The sequence below is a fragment of the Propithecus coquereli genome, unplaced genomic scaffold, assembly GCF_000956105.1.
Source record: "Propithecus coquereli isolate 6110/MARCELLA unplaced genomic scaffold, Pcoq_1.0 Scaffold248, whole genome shotgun sequence".
In the NCBI taxonomy this organism is placed as follows: Eukaryota; Metazoa; Chordata; class Mammalia; order Primates; family Indriidae; genus Propithecus; species Propithecus coquereli.
Window position 1 is genome coordinate 73,370 of NW_012148041.1, and position 23,281 is coordinate 96,650.

The window sequence follows — 23,281 nt, forward strand, 5'->3', positions numbered from 1 at the left end:
TCTTCTGCAACATGTAAGATTTGGTGAATTGGAAAGGGTGGCAGGGAGAGGGGAGCAAAGGCTAGACGGAAATGACGTCAAGGAGCACAGGAAAGAAAAAGGCATGAGTGGAGTGACATGGCTGGAACCCAGGAGAAAGCAGGAGGAGCTGGAGACAGAGGACAAGGGAGAGGAGGCAAAAGCAAGAGCCAGGAGGGGAAGACGCAGAAAAGCCGAGAACAGAGGTAACAGAACATAAAGACAGGGGCCTGGAGACAGACTGAGAAGGTCGCCCTTAGCACAGAGACGGAGGGAGGGAGAGAACCACACTGGGCCCCACACGACCTGAGCCCTGCTCCGGAGCCAGGAGGGGCAACGGTCCAAGACAGGCTCTTGTGGTGGCCTGGAGCTGCCAGCCCCTCGTCCTCCTCCTGCCTGCCCAGCCGTGACCGCCGGGGGATCTGCTGTCCTCAGCACCAAGCCACATCCGTGGACACCCACGGGCAGGCAGGACATCAGCTGGGCCCTTGAGAGTGGCCCTGGGCTGATGCGCCGTCCACAAGGGTCGTAGCTCGCGGCTCCTCCTCCTGCACGGCCCGTGGCCCAGCTAGATTGCATGGTTGGTGTAGGTGACGTACGTCTGTTTGGTGGCCAGTGCTGGAAGGAGAGAGACCAGGGGTACCCAGGAGTCAGGGCACTGCCCTGCACAAGAACCTACCACAGCTCCCCACCACCCACGGCATCCAGCAGCCCGCAACCCCACTCCCAGGGCTTGGCCCAGGTCCCACCTCCACACCTCCTAGGCTGGGCTGCTGGCCCGGACCGCCCTCCCTCACCCGACCAGACCCCACTCCTGTGGGAGGGCCTCCCCACCGCAGAGCCGCTGCCACCTCCTAACTCCCCGACCCTGGGAAAGAATCCTTTTCGTTTGTGATATCGTGTAACCTTAAAACATCGTCAAAGGGAAGTCTTTCAGGGGTTCAAGCACACGTCCTGGAAGAGCACATGCAAAGAAGGGACACTGAACAAACTAGAGTGGTGGCCGAGAGGGGGCAGTGGGGAGGGGCAGAGGGGCCGTGCAGGGCTGGAAACTGAGGCACGCGATCGGCTCAGCCCTCTGCCCCACGCCAGGAAAAACGCAATCCCCTGACGCCACAGCCCACTGCGCATGCACCTATTTCTTGGTTCCCTGTCCCCCCTCAGGCCTGGGCCCCTTCCCTGCACCCGTCTTCCCCACACGGGGACTGGGCTGGCATGCCCGCCCCGTGGCCTCAGTGCTTTCCCAATATGCCACGTCCTCCCCCTGCATTTCCCAGCCTCCCTTGCATTTGGGTCGAGGCCACGTGACTATTCTGTCCAGTGAGCTGTGGCTAGAAATAATGGCAGTCGCTCTGGAGTAAGGGTAAACCCCGTGACATGCCCAGCCCCCACGGGACCTTTCCCCTACCAGGCCCAGCCCCGTGCCAGTCCCAAAGCCAAGTGATGCCAGCAGCTCCCGTGGGCAGCATGAGGGTCCCCATCCTGCCAGGGTGCAGACGCCACAGCAGCCTAGTGAGCAGCCAAAGAAGCGTCACCCCACCTGACAGGTGAGCAACTGAGGCCAGAGGGGCGAGGAGCCTGGCCAGCCCCGTGCTTTGTCATGCCCGCAGGGTTTAGGGTCTCCCTCGGCAGCCTGGGGCCAGCTCCGTGGCCAGTGATCAAGCGCAGTATCGCCACCTGGGGAGGGGGGCTGGTCTGCTGGTGGGGACAGGGGAAGCAGATGGGAGAAAATCAGCTGCCCTTTGTCTTAAAGCTGTCCTGACCCTCTGTTGGGATCCTGTCAGCTCAGAATGAGGCGCATCTGCCAGACAGCCGGGGCCATCTGGCCTGGGAAGAGGAAATGGGAGCAGCGTGGGGCCCTGCAAGTTGTCCCCCCAATCTCCTCTGCCTCATTTTTGCTGCACACAGGGCTGCCAAGTTGAGGGCTATGCTTCCCAGCCTCCCTTGCAGCTAAGCAGGGCCTTGCACGTGACCACATTCTTGCTGATGAAATATGAGTGGAAGGGCTGTGTCTAATTCCCATGTCATTTGATTAAAACGGAATGTGTCCCCTGTACATCCTCTTTTCCCTTCTGTGAGAAGAACAGGCATTGAGGTCCATCAGCCACAATCCTCTGGGAGCTGACGGAGCAACAAGATGGAAGGAACCTGGGTCCCAGTTCGTGCCCACCCATCGTGTACTATTATGGCAGAGAGAAACAAACATCAGATTTGAGTGATTCTATTCTGTCTGGGGCCTCTTGGTCATAGCAGCATAACCCAAAGCCCACTAATACAGGCAGGACTGCTGTGTCCAGCTGTCAGAGGGCGCATCATGTGTGGAGGAAGCAAACTCGCTGGGGATGGGGTAAGCAGAGGGCCTCACCATGGGGCCGGGGCGGGTGGGGCAGCATGAGGATCAGAGTCAGTTTAGCTAAAGGGAGAACTTTCTCCTGGCCAGAGCTGAAAGTGGAGTGGGTGACCTTATGTGGTAGTAAGCTCCCTGTCAGCAGAAATATTCAAGAAGAGGATGAAAAATCACTTGGCTAGCCAGTGACAGGGAAGTTCCAAGGTTTAGGTGCCACCTGGACAGGTGCTAATAGAAAAAAATGGCACCACAACATCCAGGAAAAGAATAAGAACACAGCATGGTGCCTTACAGTTTATGAAGAATTCCCTCTTTCTTTCTAAAATGACCATGTCCCTCCAGGGTGCTGGATGACCAGGATGGCAGAGGGACCATGGGACAGGTCAGTTTTAGTTGGCAGCATCCAGGGGGTGGTCTGGGGCTGGGCCACCCAGGGATGGCAGGAGGAGCTGAAGGGAGGCACGGTAGGGGCATGCACAGACCAGAGCCCTGGGGACGGGAGCCCAGATTCTAGTGGCAGGGAGGCCTCATGCTCCTCAGGTAGCTCCTTCCCTTCCCGGCTGGGCCTCAGTTTCCCTGCCTGAAACATGAGCGGGTGGCCCTTTTTGCCTAGACTTCTTTTCCTGGGGGCTCTGAACCACCCGCCCGCATCTCCACCTCATGCCACCTCCCACAGTCACTCACAGAGCCAGCAGCCAGCTCTGCGGATCCGAATCCTGGCCGCAGGCCAGGCTGGTGAGAGCCGGCTCCTCAGGGCCCCATCCCTCCCTGGCGAACTGCTGAAATGGGGTTTCCAAACCTGCCGAACTCATCAGCAGCTCCCGGCCAGAGGTGGCGGAAAACCCCAGCCGAGGCCACAGCAAAATCCCTCCTGACTGCGGGGGTGTGCACCTGAGGGCCACTGAGGGCACCAGGGGCGGGTGTGGGGCAGCTGGGTCCCTGTTCTCCCCCAAGACCAGAGCTGTGTCCTAGGAAATCCAGTTCACAGGTTCCAGAGCCTGGGGTGGGGGACGCTCGGGCCTCAGCTACAAGCCAGAGCCTCGGTCTCACCCTCTGGAAAATGGGCACAGCAAGTCCGCCGGGGCCCCCACAAGCTAACAGTTAGGCTCCAGGCAGCAGTCAGGAGACCGGTTCCACCTGCTTTAGGAGATCTCGGCACCCGCCACATGGCGCTTCCAACAAATTGACCTCTCAGAGCCCCAATTCCCTCATCTGTAAAATGGGGTGATAATGAACCCCATCAGGATCAGCTTAGAGGTGGATGGTGGATGGAAACACGCTTAAATCATGCAAAATGCTGGGCAAAAGGGCAGGGCTGAAATGACTACAGGGACGAGGACAGGATGGGGACAGCAGCACCGGGGAGCATCCTCGGTATGAGGGAAGGGCAGGAGTGTGGGCAGGGCGCTGATGGCTTCCATCGCCGGAGGCCCGGATAACAATTAGCCAGGCAGCGCCAGGCGCGCGCTGACAGCCCCATTTGTCGCCCGTGTCTCCGCACCCAATCCACCGGCAATCGGGCCCCTGAATTATTTATTCTGTTGTTTAAAGATACGTGGCCTGCCAGTGACAGAGTGAAAAATGTCCCTGCTCCACAGGAGTGACACCTCCCCACTCCTTCTGCTCACAACCCCTCCGTCAGGCTATCCCCAGAATTAATCACTGGCTCCCGCCCGGCACCTCTGTGGCCCCTGCTGTCACTGAGCGGAGAGACACTGAGGGCGCAGGGTGCTGGTGCTGGCTTTCATGGCAGGGGGCGGGGCTCTCGTCCTTGCCCTGCAGGAAGTGGGGGCTGAGGACACTGGGTCTTCCCTCCCCGTGTCTCCACACCTCTCCTTGTCCGGCGTGAGTGGCTGATTGTCCCCTGTTCCCAGCAGAGACAGAGGGGCAAGGGCTGTGTGGAGCCAGCGGAGCTCTCCGGGAAGGCCCCCGGCCTCTCTGAGGCCCTCTGGCCTGTGATAGCACCATCGGTGTCACCCTTTAGGGTCAGGGTGTCACCTCCGGAAGACGGCTAAAGCCCACTAGCTCTCAGGCACTCTGGGGCAAAGCCTGGTTGGCAGACCTGCCCCTGCACCCAGCAGAGAGGAGGGCTTTGGAGGAACAAGACCCAGGAAGTCAAGTTTCCCTGGGAAGGAGGAAAACTGGGGCAGGGGGGCACGGGCACAGGGAAGGGGTCCCTGCTCGGGACAGAAGGGCCTGGTTAGGGCTTCATTTGAGGGGTCTTTGGACACCCAGGTAGACGTGAAAGGCCAAAGGCGGCAGCCCAGCGAGGCCCCCTGCCCCTCCGCAGCTCAGCATGGAGGCCGGCGTGGAGCTGAAGGGAGCCCCAGGGCCATAGGTGGGGGAAGCTGTTCCAGGAGGAGGAACAGGACTGGAGGGAACCAGAGGTCGCTGGGGGGAGGGGAGGGTCACACAGTGTGTCGGAGCCAGCTATGCTGCTTGGCACAGAGGAAGGGGACCCCAGAGAACGGGCCACGTGAAGTCAGAGCCAAGAGACACTGTGCTGGGGCTGCCCAGCCACCACCCGGCTGCATGATCTCAGAACAGTCGCCAAACCCCAGCCCTGCCCGGGCCTCACAGGGCTGCTCAACAGGGAGGGGGCTGTGGGCAGCGAAGTCCCCCAACAGGGAAGGGACCGCCTCCTTCCGGCTGATGTTTCCTCACATGTGGGACGGTGTCGAGGATGGAAAGGAAGACGCTCCACCCAGAGCCCCAAGGGGGGGCCCCGCAAGAGGTGCTGCGGGGAGGGAAGGGCTCCTGCTTCTGCCGAGCTGCTGGAGGGTGGCACAGGCCTCCTCTCCGGACCTGTGCTCTGGGCCTTCCTGTGGCCCAGCCTGTGTCCCTCCAGCTGCCACCAGAAATGTTCATTCCTGGCCTTGCACAGACTAGAGGGAGGAAGCACAGTGCTAGCTCCCACGTCCCACCGGGACCTAGAACTCTCCACCCTCCCACAGCAAGGAAAGCCCCAAGACTTTCAGAGACAGAGGAGGCAGGAGCTGCCATTCCAACCTCTGGGCCACTTCCAGGGTGCTCGGGGAGGAAGCCGAGGCCTGCGGCGGGTCTGTGGCGACCACAGCGGCCCCTCCGCCCCGCCCCACCCCAGGGCAGCTGGAAGGGAGGCCCACGGAGGCCCACCCCAGGGCTGGAGGCCCTGCCACCTGCTGGCTCTGTGACCTGCGGGAGCCCCTGGCCTCTTTCTGAGCCTCTCTTTCCTCATCTGTATCACACAGATGACAAAACCACGTGCCGTGCAAGGCTGTGGTGAGGGTGAAAACTGGCAGAGCAGGTCTGTGCCAGAGCAAGGAAGGGGTCAAGAACTGGTAACCACTATTCTGGTCCCCTGAGCCCAACCTGTCCTGACATCCCCTGCCCTTCTCCTTCTCTCTGCCTCCCTCCTCATGCAGAGGGCTGGCTCCAAGAGGAAGGGGGAAGTTGGCCAAGATGGTGGCACCGCTCCTTAACCAGCCTCGCGGGGACCTTGAGGTCCCTGCCTGCCCCCTCCCCTCCCCGCCAAAGCGTGACCCTCCGTGCTGAGGCCTCCTCCAACACCCCCCGCAGCTAATACCAGAGAACTGTGGGAGGCAGTTCTATAGGCCCCTCTGCCCCACCCCCTCACCCGTCCCGGCCAGCCCACGTCCTGGGTCCCCATTTCTCAGGGCCCTGCTATGGGTTGGCTGGACAAAGCCAAGCTGGGGTCACAGCTGCTCTGGCACCAGGGCTGCTCCTCCCAGGTCACCCAAGGGCCAGTGAGCAGGGACCCTCCTCCCAGAGGGACTGAAAGGGCAGGTGGAGACGTGGGTCACAGGACAGAGTCCCAGAGGCTGACACCACTCTGCCAGAACCAGGCGCCCCTGGAGCCTCACTCCAGGTGGGGCAGAGACCCCTGCAGGGAGGCGGCCAGGACCGGCCTTGGGGAGCCCTGGAGGTTCTCTCAAGGCCCTGGAGGAGGCAGGACAGACCAGGCTCCAACCTGGTGCCTCAAGGCTCTCCCTGAGATCCCTGTGGGCAAGGCTGGCCGCTCAGCTGCGGCCCTGGCCCCAGGCTTCTCCCAGTGTCCCCCTAGAGGACCTGGCTAGGGAAGGCGGGTGGTGGGGCGGGGCCTCACCCACCTTTCCCCAAGAAGGGGGTGGGGCCTGGGCAGCCCGGGGGCAGAGAGGCGGGGCCAGGCACTCACCTGGGGCCTCGAGGTTCTCGCAGAGCTCGGATTTGGCCTCGCCATTGGGCCGGAAGCTGCCCTTCTGTGTGAACTTGTTGGACATGGTGGCCGCGGTGACAACGGCTTTGAGGCTGCGCTTGCGCTTGGGCACGTTCTGCTCCGGGTGGAAGAGGATGATGTAGACCTTGGGCATGTAGAGCATCCCCAGGGACACCGAGGCGCTCAGACTCACAGACACGGTCAGCGTCGTGGTCTGGATGTACAGCTGGAGGAGGGCGGGGCAGCGTCAGAGCCCACTCGCCGGCCTGGGCCCGACCCCTTCCATTTCCCGCCCAGGGCCAGGCGCGGCAGCGGCAGACCTGGGACCCCACGCCGCGGCCCACAGGCTTCAGGCGGGGGGCGTCGTGGTACGCAGCTGAACTTCAGACCAGAACTTCTGTGTTCAAATCTTGCTCCACAACTTCCAGCTCAAGTCGCACCCTGTGCCTCAGTTTCCTCACTTTAATGTGGGCGGGATAACGATAGCACTTACCTCCCAGGGCTGTTGGGAGTGCCATGCAGGCTATCTGGGGAGGCTCTCCTGAGGACAGCTCTCAGGGGCCCACTGCAGGCCCTCTCAGAGCTCGTGGTGACAGGAGCACCTGCCGGTGCCCCGGAATAACCCGGCGGCCACGCCACAGCCCCTCGAACCAGGCCCCCCTTCAGTGACCGCCCCCCAGCCCCTGCACAGAGCAGACCGTTGGCACAGGAGCCGCAGCGCCCACTGAGATGCAGCGGTGGCAGCGCAGGCAAAGCTCATTTCGCGCTCGCTCACCAGCACTAACAGTGACAGATGCTTAGCGAAATGAAAGCCCATTAATCTGGCTGTTGGGTAATCCATTCTTCCAGAGCGGGGCCTTCCAGCCAGGACCCGACAATTCACTGCCCCACCTGGGATTCCCCTCCCCGCCTCCTCCCTCCTTCCCACCCTCCAGGCATCAGCTGTGCCTCTGGCCCCCTCCGCCAAGGTGGGGCCAGGGCAGACCCCGGCTGTCTCCCAGGTCTGGGCATGAGGGAGGCAGGAAGTATTTTGCCCCCCAAATCTGCCGTTTCTGGGCCTAGACCCTCCCCCAGGGCATGGCTGGTGTGCCTCCTCCTCCAGGAAGCCTTCCCTGACCTCCAGCTTTCTCTGACCCCCATGACACCCTTCATTTCTTACACCCAGCCCAGCAGTGTGGGACACAGGTCTGGACTTGCTTCCTGAGGGCACAGGGGCCCTGGCCTCATCTGGTATAATAGTAACCTGAGGGCAGCCAGGTCTTCCTGTTCTCATATTCCTCCTGTCTCCTACCCGCCTCTCCTTGAATGCCTCATGACCCTGGATTTGAAGGCCTTCATTTCCAGCCACCCCTCCCTGGGTTTCCTACCTTTAGCAGGCGGCCTGGAAAGGAATAGGATCTAAAAGGAGAGTCCCGCCCCTCTGTGGGCCTCAGTTTTTTCATCAGTGCAATGGGATAATAGCACCTACCTCACCCAGACCATGAGGTTACCCCAAGCACAGACTGGGAAGCCACATGAAACTGGCTTTAATGGTTGCAGGTGCTGGGCTGAAACTGAGGAGAACAGACATGGGGGCATGGCTAGATGGCCAAGAAGTTCCCAAGCCAAGGAGCTGACACTCCCGCGAGCCCAGCCTCCAGGCTGGCGTGGCCCAGATCAAGCAGGGCTCAGTGGGCAAGGAGGCTGGGAGCGTGGAGAGGTGGCCCCATTTGCCAGTGTCCAGGAAATGTCACAGGCTCTGTCCCCCAGCGAGGACACACCGCTCCAGACACAGACAGACACTCCCCAGTCCTCGCACACACCCGCACTCTCACCCATGGGCACAGAGCTGCTCTGTCGGCGGGAAAGGTCATGGCAAGCCAGGGGGAGCGTGCGGCCATCTCTCCCACCCTGAGATAGGCCGGTGGCCAGGCTGCGGAGCATCAGAACAGACCCTTGGAGAACACGCTGGAGTCCTGGGCTAATGGGGAATAAGTTTGTCATCTGGGTCTTCACCGTCGGACTGCCAGTTCCCTGGGACAGGCGTGCCTCCCTCATTAGAACGGGGGCTCCCTGCGGGCAGAGGCTGTCTCTCCTTCCACACTGGGGATCTTGGGTATAGGGGCTGTGTTCCAGGTCAGACGCCTACCTTAGATGCTTTGCCCCCGTGTTGACGGGGCAGTGTGCAACCGGGCCCATGTGGAGTTGGTGGGACCACGGTGAGCTCTGCAGTGGACACAGCCCTGTGTTGGGAGTCAGAGTGTGGGTTCTAGATTCCACTCTGCCCTGGCCCACCGTCGGATGCTGGGCAAGTTTCCTCCCCTCTCTGGGCGGCAGGGGTCCCTCCATAACACAGGCACGGGCAGCTTTCTGGGAGAGCAATCTGTGCAGTCACGCACGGACCTGTGCCCAGAAGGGCCCACGCTTGGTTTAATGCCCTGCTGCTGCGGGATCGAACTCTGAATAATTTTGAGCAAGGAGCTCCTCGTTTTCATTTTGCACTGGGCCCTGAAAATCATCGAGCCAGCCCTGAGCACAGGCATGAGCACAGGCACTGACGCTCTGTATTGTTTCTCAGCCTAGGAGCCTTTCTGCAAACAAAATACAGGGAGGAGTACAAACAGATCAAACTTGAGCAAAGCTGCCCTCCTGCAGTTTGCTGGGGCCCCTCCCTCCCAGCACGGGCACTGGGGGCTCCTCTAGGCCACCCCCAGGCTGCGAGGTAGGCCCTGTGCACAGCAGGAGTGCAGCTGCCCACCCCAGTTTCTCTCCCTGCCCCAGGGTCTGGAATCTGCACCCCACCACTGGAGGCTGCCTCTGTCTCAGGCCTCGTTTCTGGAGCCCCTGTGTGAAGGCAGGCATGGCAGCCAGGAGTGGGGCAGGTGAACCCTTATCAGAGAGGCAGTGGTCCTCCAGAACCCAGCAGGGATGGGACCTGGGCACCGGGAGGGCTCAAAGGCAGGCAGAGTGAGAGGCGGCCTCTGGCTGTGGTCTCCCCGCCTCTCCTATCCACCCAGCTCCCAGCCCGCTGGTGCTGGCACTTCCAGCTTTCTGGTTGCCCTGTGGGATGACGGCCCTTGCTACACTCCCTCCCAGGAGGTAGTCCCAGCTGGTTGGGGCGGGGGGCGCGGGGGACAGAGGTCACATGAGGTGGGGCAAAAGGCACGGAAAGGAGCAGCCTTGGGTGTGGATGGCGGATTCCTGTTTTCGTGCGAGGCCTGGTGGGTACAGGGTGCAAGGGCTCTGCCTACTCTGGGCTTCTGCCCAGGCCAACCCTGGTGGGAACTGAGAGCCTCAGAGTCTGTACAAACCAGACAAATGAACTTCGCACACCCTGGCCCACCTCCGCAGCCACGTCCTGCCCAGGCCTGGCTAAGCAGGAACCCGGCACAGTGGAGAAAGCCGCCCCGTGGCTCAGGGCAATTCCACACGGCTGCGGTGCTAAGCCCTGGAAATCCGGGCTAAAGCCGGGAACCCCACCCGCCTGCTCGCCAGAGCGGCACAGACAGCTTCACTCTGTGCCAGCGCCTGCACCCTGGGGGACCGGGCGCAGCTGAGCACGTGCAAGCGTGTGCGCACACACCTGGGCACACGCGCATGCATATCTGCATGGCACACACACCCGAGTTCACAGCTACACACTCGTACCTGACTCAGACACACCTGGGCTCACACACACACCTTCACACACCTGGGTACGCACACGCATGGACGCAGATATATTCACAGGTATGTACACACATCTGCACACCTGTGTGCACAAACACTCCTGGGTGCACACACTCAGTGTGCACGCCCAGATGCACACCAGCCGCCGCACACCACGCGGCACACACCGGCCCATCCCCACTCAGCCGGCACGCACGGGCACACTCTCCCGCCCACTGCAAAACACCGGCACGCACACACAGGCACACACACGTCCACACCCACACCACAGCTCCTGACGACAGCCACACCCCCTCGACCTACACACACACAGCTGGCAGCCAGGGCTGCAGCTTGCACTGGGGCATGTCGTAGCTCCGGCATCACGTGGCCCGGACAGAGCCCCGGGGTCACCCGAACCTCTGAGATGCCTGGGGAGGAAGTCCGCGGGGACTTCAGAGCTCATCCCCTCCACCCCTTCCCCATGAAGAGGCCCAGAAAGGGAGAAGGACATGTCCCACATCCTAGCCACAAGGGGCAGAGCCCAGTTGTATGGCCACAACTTGGTGTGAGGCCAGCCTGTCGTGTGACCTGGGGCAAGCCCCTGCCCCTCCCTGGGACCCCAAGGAGATCATGTGAGAGGCTCCCCTCATGATCAGAGCTGGGGGGACCTTCTACAAAGGGGGAAATCAGAGGCAGGTAGGGTCACCTGGAGAGACTGCAGGGGTCGGAGAGTGAGAGCAGCTGGACCCCAGTATCTGGAGGTGGGAGAGTCTGATACCTTGGGATGGCGCTGGCCGGCAGCCAGAGGGAATTATGGCAAGGCGGAGGGGGCTGCTCGACCACCTGCTGTGCCCCCCAGCGCGTCCCCCTTTACTCCCCGAGGGAGTACGGGAGCATGGGAGGGGCCCCCTGGTACGATCAAGGGTAATTTCTTACGCTGCCAGCTCCCTGGGGTGCGGAGTGCCCTCCCTGCTGGCTCCAGGGGCCCCGTGGGCACTGAAGGGTGGGCACCCGTGCTCAGCAGGGTGGCCTCCCGCAGGCCTGGTGGGGGCCCGAGCCCAGCTCACGGCCTGGCTGGGCGCAGTGGCTGCTTGGCCTCGGCATGCGGGGCGGTGTTGCCCTGCTGAAGCCAGGCCCAACCTCAGGTCCGAGGCAGGGATGGAGAGACAGGGAGAGACAGAGCGGGACAGGGGAGGAGAAGGGGAGGAGGGCAGGGAGAGGCAGGGACGGGGGCCAAAGGAGAGAGATGAGACGGAGAGAGAGAAAACAGGGAGAGGGCAGGAACAGAGAAAGAGAGGGAGAGACGGCAGCGTGGCCTGAAAGCAGGCGTTTCTGGAACATGCCCCACCGTCCGCCCGCCCCCCAGCTCACCTTGTCGGCTGACTGCGAGGTGCCGAAGAAGATGGGGATGAAGGCCAGCCAGACGATGCAGGTGGTGTACATGGTGAAGCCGATGGGCTTGGCCTCGTTGAAGGTCTCGGGCACGCCGCGCGTCTTGATGGCGTACACGGTGCAGGTGACCATGAGCAGCATGCTGTAGCCCAGCAGGCAGATGAGCGACAGGTCTGAGATGTCGCACTTGAGCACACCCCTGGCGAAGCGGGGGTCGAGCGTCCGCTGGTCCTGGAAGTCCACCACCGAGTGGGAGGGGTCCACCACAAACCACACACAGATGCCCAGCAGCTGCAGGGAGATGAGGCTGAAGGTGATGGCCAGCTGCGAGGCGGGGCTGATGAAGCGCGGGGCGCTGACCGAGCGCTTGCCCTGCTCGAAGATGCGGTAGATGCGGTTGGTCTTGGTGAGCAGGGCGGCGTAGCTGATGCTCATGCCCAGCCCCAGGAAGATGCGGCGCAGCGAGCAGGTGCCCAGGTCGGGCTCGGCGATCATGAGGAACGTGGTGGCGTAGCACAGGAAGATGCCCGCCAGCAGGACGTAGCTCAGCTCGCGGCCAGAAGCCTTGACGATGGGCGTGTCATTGTAGCGCACGAAGGTGACCACCACAAACAGCGTGGCGGCGATGCCCACCACGGCCAGGAAGAGGGGCAGCACGGCCCAGGGCGAGTCCCACTCAAGCTTGATGATGGGGATGGGCTGGCAGCCCGTGCGGTTCTCTGTGGGCCGCATGTCGTAGGGACACGTCTTACAGGTGTAGCGGTCCACCTGGTACTGGTACCCCGTGCAGGGCTCACAGTGCCAGCAGCAGGGCATGCCCTTCACTGTCTTCTTCCGCTCGCCTGGCTGGCAGGGCAGGCTGCAGATGGAGCGGGGCAGCTGCTGCCCGCTCCCCGGCCAGTGCATCCGCTCTATCTGGCAACGACAGCACCGCGCAGCAGGCCTCAGGACCCGCCACCCAGCGCCCTGGACCATCCCCTGGGTGACGCCCTACAGCCCACACCTGAATTATCCAGTTAGTTGGCTAAAAGTCCAGCTGCCCAGACTCCGCCAGGACTTACTAAACATGACAGCTGGACGTTAACACGCTCTCCTACAGAACTCACACACTGACCTACGGGGAAACCTGAGTGAACCCCAAACTCTCAAGACCGATGTGGGAAAACCGAGCCCAGAAAGCAGCAGTGACCACCAGTCTCACGGAGCATCGGCGGCAGAGCAAAGAGAATGCAGGAGACCTGACTCCCAGCCCCGACGGCCTCGCTACTCACAGCGGTCCCAGAGCAGCAGCGGCGCCAAGGCGCTCGCGGGAAATGCACATTTCAGCCCCGCCCCAGACCTACCCATACAGAATCTGGGTTTCAGCAAAGACCCCCCGGGCGATTTGTGCGCACACTGGAGTGGGAGATGCTCCGCCCCACGGCTCAGCCCACAGCGCTCCGAGTTGGGGTCGGCGGGGAGAGTGAACAAAGGTTTCATCGGAGGACACTTCATGTGTGCTCAGGGTTAGCAGCTCTTTACGTCTTGCTCAACCAGTGCTACTCACAGTTACATGTCTCTGAAGACACAGGCAGCGAGCAAAGGAGCCACAGGAGTGTTGTCACACCCTACTGAATATGTTACAATATTCTGGAAAGTAAGTGAAAGGCCCAGAAGAGCTGCAGGCCCTGGGCAAAGGGAGCTGGCTGCACCTGGGAGCTGCACTCAAGCACCTGCTCTAAACGCAGTGGCTCTAAGGAAGAGCTCGCTCGGAGAGCAGCGAGCCCGCCAGCCGGGCACCTCCTCCACGCTGGGTGCTCACTCCGGAGAAGGCATGACCAGGTGGGTGGAGGCCGTGGGAGGGTTTCAGAGCTGAGGAAACGGGTAGGATGGGTGGGCAGAGAATCCAAAGAAGCCTCATGGCAAAGTGGGAGGAAAACCTCAAGGAAGAAGGTTGTCGGGGTCCTCTGGGCATGACAGGGTGTGTATTACCTTAGAAGCCAAAGGGCTCAGCCACGAGGGCAACCCTTCTGCAGAATGGCCGGGCAGGACGATCCCTGTGTACTGGAGTTGTAAGGGTGCAGGGGAAAGACGTTTCCCCAGAGGACACAGGGTGAAGGCAAGAGTTCTGGAAAACTCTGTGGTTCCAGTGGAGAGAGTAGTGAATGCGGTCAAGTCCTGGGATCACGGTTCTGTTGCTAGCTGGCTGTGTGCTTTAAGCAAATGCTTGACCTCTCTGATCCTTTATTTTCTCATCTGACACAATGAAAGCAGATACGAAGCCACTCTGCCCTTCGTTACTCTGGGTGACTTCCACTTAGAGGCCTAATGGAAACACTTCTTTACATGCACCAGAGCGTCAGCTGCACGAGGGCTGGGGCTTTGTCTGTTTCCCTGCTGAGGCTCCGCCCCCAGCACAGGGCTGGCACGAGCCGGAGGCCCCGCAACTCTCAGTGGGACCTATGAAAGAATAACCGTGCCCAGGCGATGAGGCCCAGGGCATCAGTGATGAGAGGCCACCTCACCCCAGGCCTGGGGGTGGACAGTGGCCAGGTAGGGGCCTGCCTGCCGCCCAAACCAAGCCACTCAGGGAGAAAGCAGGGCAGGAGTGATGGCTAAAGTCCAGCCCCACCTCACCTCCCGCCAGCACCCCAGCTCTGCCCAAGCCTTACAGACGAGAGGCTAAGGGAGGATGAGGAGGTCTTCGTGGGCTGGACCAGGACGGGCCACGACGACAGTCTGGCTGGGTGGAGGGGCCTTGTACTCCTGGGGAGGGGACCTTCAGGAAGGATCCCACTGCCACCCACACACACCCAGGCCCTGCCACCTTCCGTTGGGACATCTGTAAAAGGGATAACAGTGCCTGCCTCACGGAGCTGTCCCCTCAGCAAGGTGACAAGCTGGAGCAGCAGCTGGGGCGCAGCAGGTGCTCAGTAAGCACTAGGGGCTCCCACTCTGCCCACGGCACCAGCCCAGACACACCCCGCTGGCTCGGGACCGTCCCTCTGCCAAGCGCCCGGCCCGCCCTGTCCGTCTCTCCGCTCTGCAGTCCGAGCAGCCTCGTTACAGGCACGGGCTCTGCTCCTGCACGAGCGGGGCTGAGGGAAGGGCCTCGGTCTCCCCAGGGCAGTTTCCTGAAATATCTCCTCTGATCTGAAGGTCGTTGGGGCTGAACGAGATCACGGGTGGAAAGTGCCGTGGAGCGCGAGCCTGAGGGGCCCTTCGCCAGAAGAGACTGTTACAAGAGGAAACAGCCGGGACACGGGGCAACTCTTCCAGGGTCCCAGAACAAGGATGGCTGAGGCCAGACTAGGACCTGGGCCCGGAGCCTCTCTGTCCCTCCACGGTGTCACACTGAGCCCACACTGAGCACAGCTCACCCCTTCTGCCTCGCAAGGTAGAGACCAAGTCCACAAGCATTTCCTTGGGAAACAAACCACAGGTCCTTCCTCTCCAAAAACGCTGCTCTATTTTACACCTGGGGACACTGAGGGCCGGAGAGGGAAAGTCACCACATCCCTGGGACATTCTGTGAGCTGGGAAAGCCTGGCTAGGAGGGCCCAGAAAAAGGACTGCCTTCTAGCGTGCTGTGGCGCGGCTGGGGACCCAGGGCCAGCAACCCCACCGCGCCTGTGCCCGCCGCCCTAAGACTCTGCTCTGTCCAAAGACAGCGCCCGCCTCACCTTACTCCCCACCCCCGCCAGGCCTCCGAGCCGTGTCACTCAGTGTGACCTCTTCTGCCCGGAGTGGCCCCAGCGCTCTGCCAAGGGGCAGCAGGTAGGCGGCCCCAGGCTGAGCGAGAGGCAGCGGCCAGACGGGCAGAACTCCGGCTGCCCTGTCTTCCTTTTGGGGTGGGGGCCGCTGGGCGGAAAGCCCTAACCTGGCCGCAGCGATGCTGGCGGTCAGGGCTAGTCAGCGGCTGCCTCCCTTTGGTCCCCCACCCCAGGGCTTAGGACAGTGGGAGCGACTCTGTCTCCCCCCGCTCCGGGGCGCCCCCTGCCCTCCCGCTTACTCTGAGGTACAGGTGGTCCGTCCAGGAGCCGATGACCTTGTACTCGGCGGAGCCGTTGTGCAGCTGGTACTGGTAGACGTCATAGCGCCCAGGCGCGTCTCCATTCTCGTTGAAGGTCACGGGGTTCCCCGCGATGCCTGTGGGGGCGAGCGGGTGTCTTTGCGGAGCCTTTACCCAGAGGCGGGGAGGACGGGAGCTCAGGGCAGAGACGTCTCTGGGGAGGCCCCTCCGTGGAACATCCTGGGCGGTTCCACCCTCAGACACGTGTAAGGAGGCCCTCCCATTCCCACCCCACAGAGCCCAGGCCCCTTCCTTCCCCTGGGCACGGCCCACAACGCTCAGGGTCAGGCCGTGCCCCACACCACGCCCCACCTGAGAAGTTGACGTTTCGGATGTACTTAAGCAGCTGAGTGCCGTCTACAGGGTCCATGCGCGGGCAGAGCCCCACGTGGCCAGGACACAGGTCGCGGTGCATGGCGTGCAGCGCGTGGCCCATGGCATACACGGCGTCAATCACGAACTGCACCTTCCCCTCCTGCTCATACGCAGAGTCCTGCCCGATGCGCTCCCGGTCTGCAAGGAAACACCAGGGCAGGGGCGCCCGTGAAGCCCGCCACCCTCAGAGCAGTGCGGTGGGAGCCAGAGCGCCCCGGCACCCAGAGAGGTGGCACGGTCCATCGGGGCACGCCCGGCCCTCCTGACTCCCAGCCAGTCCTGCTCCTGTCCCCAGGAGATGGTCCTGTGGAGGCCCCTGGGGACAGACCCGAGGAGTGAGGGGAAGGGCCCACCGGCCTCGTCACTGTACCACCGACACCGTGCCCCCCAAAGCCCAGAACAGCCAGGGCGGGCCTTCCTGTCACCCATCACCCTATAAGGCAGTTGTCCAGAGGGTCTCCCAGTGGTGGTGGCACCAGCTGCCCACCGTCCGGCCTGGCCTGGGGGAATCGTGGGGGCAGCTGCCCCTCATGGGCTGAGAAATGGCCAGGACGGGGCCGTGTCTGTCGGCGAGGACAGTGGTGCCCCTAAAGCAGCTGACCCACATGCAGCCGCTCCAGCAGAGCACGCTGCCCTCACCCCAGGGTACTGCTAGGGAAACTGAGGCCCAAAAAGCTTGAAAGATTGGTCGCCTGTGCCTTCAGTGGTTTCCAGTCAACCCAGACACCAGAAGTCACCACCATCCCCAGCTATCCCTCCCCACCCAGTGACACCCCCTGAAGAGCCAGAGTGAACTTCGCAAACCGGGGACACCCCCACCGCCTTCTCGCTGCAAACTGCCCGGTGGCCTTGGGGGTCCGGCCTCCCATCCTCGTGCCCTCCCCTCGTGCCCACCCAGCCGCTCTGCTCCGGGGCCCCCGTGCAAGCTCCTGGGCTGCCAGAGGCCTCAGTGTCCTGTCAGCAAGGAGGGGCTCGTGATCCTGCCTCCCAGGGAGCTGAGGGACGGAGGGCACTCAGCAGAGCGTAGGGCACTGATCCGTGGCGTTGTAAGTGCTGGGTGGTCAGATGGGGCTTCGAGGTGGCTACTGAGGCCCCTGGGCTGGAGCAGGCCAGGAAGGCTTTGCGGAGGAGGAGGTGGCCCCTGGCCTGGACCCCGGGTAGTGATGTTGAACAACACGAAGTAACAACGGCTGCTCACTTCCACCGCGCACCTGCTGTGTGCTGAGCTCGTCACGGACAGGAACTGCCTGAATTCTCACAACGCCGTGAAGTGAGCTATTACCCCCATTGTAGAGATGAAGAAGCGGAGGCACAAAGAAGCTCGGCAATGTTCCAGTACCACGCAGAGCTGGACCTGAACCCAGGTCCTCCAGCCCCAAGCCTGTGCACCACCCTCTGCCAGACGGGGAGGGGCAGGAGGATGCAGGCGGAGGAACGGACAGGACGGGCAGAGCTTCCCGGCTTCCCCTCCGAGGCCACAGCCCCTGCACACAGCACGGCCCGCAGCCTCCTTCCCCAAGGCCAGGACAAGGAAATTACCCCTCGTAAGCCCCCATGCCCAGGCCCTGCCTTGGGCTGGAGGGCAGGTGCCACAGCCTGCAGGGGCAGCCCGGCGGGCTGGAGGCCTGAGCCTCCCACGTGGCGCCAGGTTGGGCTGAGTTGGCACTGGGCCCTGAGTCCCTGGGAACTCCAGAGGTCACTGTGCCCATCCCTCTGCCTTGGACACCTCGGAAGTAGACCCCGGGGCAGGGAATCTCACTGCATCTCCCTGGGGTCTGCTCTACCACCTAATCCCCTCACTCAGTTGACCCTGCTGGCCAGAACCCCACCCCATTCTTGGCCTCGCCCGGTGCAGACACGGAGTGTGGAGCGGATGCTAGAATGATGGACTCGCAGTGCTGGGGATGGCAGGGCCACGGGGGCCATCTGCTCCCACTGTCACTTTACAGATGAGAAAATGAGGCCAGAGAGAGAAGCCCAGGTCACACGCCAGTGGGCGGCAGGACGGGCACTCCCAGCTTCCAGAACCCCCCGCCTCCATCCCAGACTGCACTTGACCTGGGCCTTGTCTGTCAGCCTTGCTGACAGGTGACACTCTTTCTAGGCAAAGGCACAAACAGACGGGGACGAACATGACAGGCAAATGCTCCAGCTTCACCATCCTGCCTTCTTATCTCTGATCACAGTGCTCTGAGGGCCTGGAGAGAAACGAAAGGGACAATCCTGTCCCCAAGGGCACAGAGGGGGCCGAGGCAGTCACTTGGAAAGGTGCCCCTGGACCCTACCCTGGCCCCTGCCACCCCCTGCCCTGTCCTCCCCTGCCTGAAGGACCGCGGACCGCCCCTGCGCAGCTCTCACACGGAGGTGAGACTGAACCATTAACCAGGATGCAGGGCTGGGCTGTGGCCACTGCGGAGAGCAGGCAGCTCTTGCCCGAGGCCAAGGACACGCCGCGGCCCTGCAGGCTGGCTGTGTCTCTGGTGGACACGCAGCTCCCGCTAAGCCAGGCTCAGCCTCTCCTCCCCCGGGGTCCTGGGAGGGTCCAGCCGAGCCTCCACTCCTGGGCCACTCGGGCTCAGGACCACGTGCTCTCACCAGGATCGAGCTAGTGTGGACCCCGCCGAGTGTCCGCACCAGCGAAACCCGCCTCCGCCTGGGACGGCTCCGGCGGGAAGGGCTCTGGCGTCCTGCGGGTCCCGGGCAGCTCTGGAGTGCTGCCCGCCCAGGGCGTCCACCCCAGCGTTGTCACACAGACGTCCAGAGACTTCTCAACACACTTCCGCCCCCTTAACTTCGTCTAAAGTCTCGCCCCAGTTACAGGTGAGAAAAGTGGGGTACAGGAGGCAACCTTTGAAGGCGGAGCCAGGACGTGAGCGCGCCCACCACACACGCACGCACACAGGCCTTCCCCTGTGCCCCACAGTCAGCGACGGCGACAGGGCGCGAGTACACTCCCGTGGCAGGGCGGCAGGCAGTGCGCGGGCGGGTGGGAGCTTGGGGAATCACAGGAACCACAAACACATGCTTAACAAGACAAGACACTCTGTCCCAAAAGAAGGGCTGGAGCTGTGCCCGTGCCTGGAGCAGCTCTCCGCACGCCCGCCCGGGCTCCTGAGCAGACAGCCCTGCAGCCGCGGCTCTCGTTCCCCGAGCCTTCCCGGGCCTGGCATCTCGCCCTCCCCACAGCTCCGGCAGACAGGCTCGGCTGGCCCCTCTCGCGGGGGACGAAACTGAGGGTGGGTGGGTGATACACCCAGAGTCCCCGGGAGCCCTGGTCCCAGGGCGGTGTTCGGTGCACCCCCGAGGACGGAGCTAGCTGGCAAGTGGTGGAGCTGGGATTCGCACCCAGATCTCTCCGGCTCCAAAACCATCCCCACCACCCTGACCTGCCTCCTTCCCTTTTCCAGGGCCCAGGCTCTGCCCTCAGCTGTCTCGCCAGGGCTCGTCAGTGGGTGAGGACCCCCCATCTGCAGGTCTAGAGGAGGCACGTGGCAGTGGGGGGAAGGGGTCGGAACAACCCCTCCCACAGGCGGGCAGGACCCCCAGGCCGAGGCAGGGGCACCGCAGTTCTGGGAGGAAGCAAGACATGCATTTCTGAGAGCTACGGGAGGAGATAAATTCCACACACACGGTGGCAGTGACGGCAGCAACAGTTTGAAGATGTCCTAATTGTGTCCCGGGGCACAGTGAGGCAGAGACACGCTTGGCTCTGCCACGGGTGACAGCCAGCCAGGGAACGATCGGGCAGGATTTTCTCCGTCAAAAACCCACAGCCGTGCTTACTACGGCGACTGCAGCCTTTGTCTGCAGGTTGTAAATTGTAATTGAAATGAGTTTTCAAGGTTGAAATAATCAGTCCTACTTGTCGCCCCCCCCACCTCTCCACGACTCTCCCCGCCCGGCCACGCTCCTCCGGAGCCCTGACACACACACACACTCTCACACACACGCACACACTCTCTCTCACACACGCACACACACTCTCTCACACACACACACACTCTCACACGTGCGCACACACTCACACGCGCGCACACACTCTCACACACACTCACACGCGCGCACACACACACACACACGCGGGCACACACACACGCGTGCACACACACTCTCATACACACACACTCTCATACACACACGCGCGCGCACACACTCTCACACACGCGCGCACACACACACGCACGCACACACACATGCACACACTCACACACACGCGTGCACACACACACAGTCTCACACACGCACACACACAGTCTCACACACACACACACTCTCACACACACGCACACACTCTCTCTCACACACGCACACACACTCTCTCACACACACACTCACACACACGCGTGCACACACACACAGTCTCACACACTCACACACACAGTCTCACACACGCGCACACACATTCTTGAAGTGGCTCCCTCACGTCAGGGTATACAAAACCAACCCCATAGACACGCATGTTTTCATATCTACAAACCTGCATGCATTTACACACGTCTATACCCACACGCACGCTCTAACACAGGTATACATATAAACATACACGGTATATCCACACTGCACAGTGAACACGACACCCGCACAAACGCGTGGGCATTCAGATTCACCCACTGCCGCAGGCTGAGAGGCCCCACAAGCAGATGCTGACGAGGATGGGGTGCAAGTGTGTATTCAGAGAAGGGAGGCGAGGCGGGGAAGGAAGGCGGAGGCGGTTCGTGCTGGCGTGTGGGGCCCTCCAGGAGGCCGTGCAGACCACGCCTCAGGGCTGTCCCACCTGGGGGCACGTCTCGGCTCTGTCAGTCCTGGGCTGAGGGCTGCTCCAGGGGGCTTTAACCCCATCACTCGGGGCTGGTGAGCACCGAGGGGTGGCTGAGGCACCAACAGCGTCTACACAAACACACATGCTCACACGTGTAATCAAGCATGACCTATGTCTACAGCACACATCTACACACATCAACTCGCATTTACACACAAATATGCAAACACACACACCAGTTTTCATCCATTGAGCAAACTTCCAGGGAGCAGGACAAAAGGGTCCCAGGCCCCCTCCAGGCAGCTGGCTGGTGCGGTAACCAAACACACACGTCTGGCCCTGACTCCGGCTCGGCCCGGGAGCCGCTGTCTGCTCCAGGCCAGGTAACCGAGTGTCCTGGAGCCTCACCCCCTCGGGGGTGAACGTGGGACGGCGATGCTCACCTGGAGGGCTGCCGGGAGGATGCAGGAGCCGCAGAGGTGAACTGCCCGGCACCGCGCCCTGTGCACAGACGTGCTCCCTGACGCTCCTCCGCTGGACGCCCAGCCCTGGAGGCCCCCCTGCCCTGCGATGGGCAGGGCTGCCCGCCACACACGTGTGGGCCAGCTCAGCTGGGCCCAGCCCGTCACGCAGGCGGGCAGAGAACGCCGCCGCACCGTGCCTGCTGGCGGCCTCCCTCCACCCGGGCGTGAGCCGCTCTCCCTATCGCTTCCCCAAGACGGTCGGTCCCTCTGAGGGTCCCTCGAGTCCTGTTCCCAAGGCCAGGCTCACTGCCCCCGGTCCCGCGCCACATTCCCAGAAGTCACAGGCCTGGAGTCACACTCCTGCTCTTCAGCGCCACACCACGGCTGCCACCAGCTCCTCCCCGCCAAATTTTCATCCTCAAATCCCCGTTTCCCGGGCTGGGGAATCTCTAAACAACCCGGCCTGGTCTCCATCCCCAGCTCTGCTCCCCACAGCTCAGCCCTGGCCCTGTGGCGACTCCTCCCTGCAACCAGGCGTCCTGGGGGCTGATGGTTGGGCAAATGGTGTCACCAGCTCAGGGCTGAGGAAGCCGAGGCTCAGGGCAGTGAAGCAGCGTCCCCAGCGGGCCGGGCTCTCCACTCGCCCCCAGGCACTCTTTTCCGAGCTCCAGCAGCTCTGTGGTGGCACCACCCGAGGCTCCTCGACCCTGAACCAGCCACGGCCCCATCTGAAGGAAAACGATTCTTGCAGACCCTCACGAATATGCCCCAGGGTGGAAACACTGACTCGGAAGCTGGAATCCCGGCTGCGACCACGAACCCCCACTGCGAATGGTCACGGCAGCAGAGACGCTGTGTCTCCGCGACTGGTGGAGACCACTTCTGCACGCCCATTAAGACGCAGATGCAAAGCTGGAGAATCGTCACAGAACGCCTGGGACCCTGAGAGTCTGACCTCGAGCACATGTCCCCGGATGTTCACGCTTCGGTTTGAGAAACAGGACATGAGCACCAGGGTCGCGTGGCAACAGCTGGAAGCCCCCATTCAGCCCCTTGCTAAGCATCGCTGAGTGAGGCTGCCACCTGGGACCTGGAGAGAAGAGTGACACCTGCAGCAGGGGCCACACCCGGCACCTGCACAGCTCTGTGCCCCGCTGTGCCCGGGAGAGGCCAGCTCTCAGCCCTGCCCTGGTTCTGAGGCCAACACGCCTCAGCTCGGGAGCCTGGGCTCGGCCCTCCCGGGGCAGGGAGGGGAGGGCTGGGGGCTGGGGCCTCAGCCAAATGGCTGGGCTGCCTGTGCCCCTGCTGATAACCCCTCCATGGACACCCCTCCCTGTCACTCAGCCAGTCTCCCGCCCCTCTCAACGCGTCTAGCTTTCCCTCCACCGGAGCCTTCCCTTTGACACTGAAATATGCTACGATTTCAACAAACAAAAGCCCTCTCTGACCGGACTCTCCCCTTTCTCTGTTCTCGCTTACGTCCCAGCTCCTCAGAGCGGTTGCCTCGGCTCGCTGTCATCCACTCCTCTCCTCTGCTTTTCTCCCGGCCAACCCGGTCTGGCTTTTGCACCCACCTCTCCAGGGAGATTGCTCTTATGGAGGTCACCAGCACTGCCCCCCGTTGCTAAGTCCAGTGGCCCAGCCCCCGTCCTCATCTCACTTGGTCCCTGGACAGCATGTGATGGAGCCGGTCACTCCCTCCTCCCTGACACTCCCTAGCCCTCCGGGACACCGTGCTCTGGGCCCTCCTGCCTCCCAGGGGCCCCCTGTCTCAGCTCCTGTGCTGGCCCGCTCCCTGCCCCACACTCCAGTGTCCAGGGCCCCCTCTCCTCTAACGACACTCACTCCTGGTGCTGACACTGACAACTCCAGCTCCTACTCCACGAGGCCACGTGGACACCCAACAGGCATCTCGCTCTGCACGTCCTACACCAAACCCTGTCCTTCTTCCCCAGCCTGCTCCTCCTCCCACCCACCCCTTCTCGGCGAGTGGCAATTCTATCCATCTCCCCCTTCCGGCGAGGACCTGGAAGCCATCCTTGATTCTCTG

General features: G+C 62.4%; 1 protein-coding gene across 4 annotated transcripts in view; it reads right to left on the reverse strand.

Annotated features, from left to right (window-relative positions):
• Window positions 1-220: 220 nt before the first annotated feature.
• Window positions 221-23,281, reverse strand: part of GRM4 (glutamate receptor, metabotropic 4) — a 119,506-nt gene continuing 96,445 nt past the window's right edge. For 3 of the 4 annotated variants that reach the window (XM_012646584.1, XM_012646585.1, XM_012646586.1), the window contains exons 7-11: window positions 15,946-16,146; window positions 15,574-15,710; window positions 11,562-12,497; window positions 6,540-6,786; window positions 221-636 (exon numbers count right to left, since the gene is read on the reverse strand). In XM_012646584.1, coding sequence (XP_012502038.1) covers window positions 587-636; window positions 6,540-6,786; window positions 11,562-12,497; window positions 15,574-15,710; window positions 15,946-16,146 — 1,571 coding nt within the window. In that variant the 3' untranslated portion in view covers window positions 221-586. The remainder of the gene's footprint in view (window positions 637-6,539; window positions 6,787-11,561; window positions 12,498-15,573; window positions 15,711-15,945; window positions 16,147-23,281) is intronic. The other variant, XM_012646587.1, reaches the window with a different exon arrangement.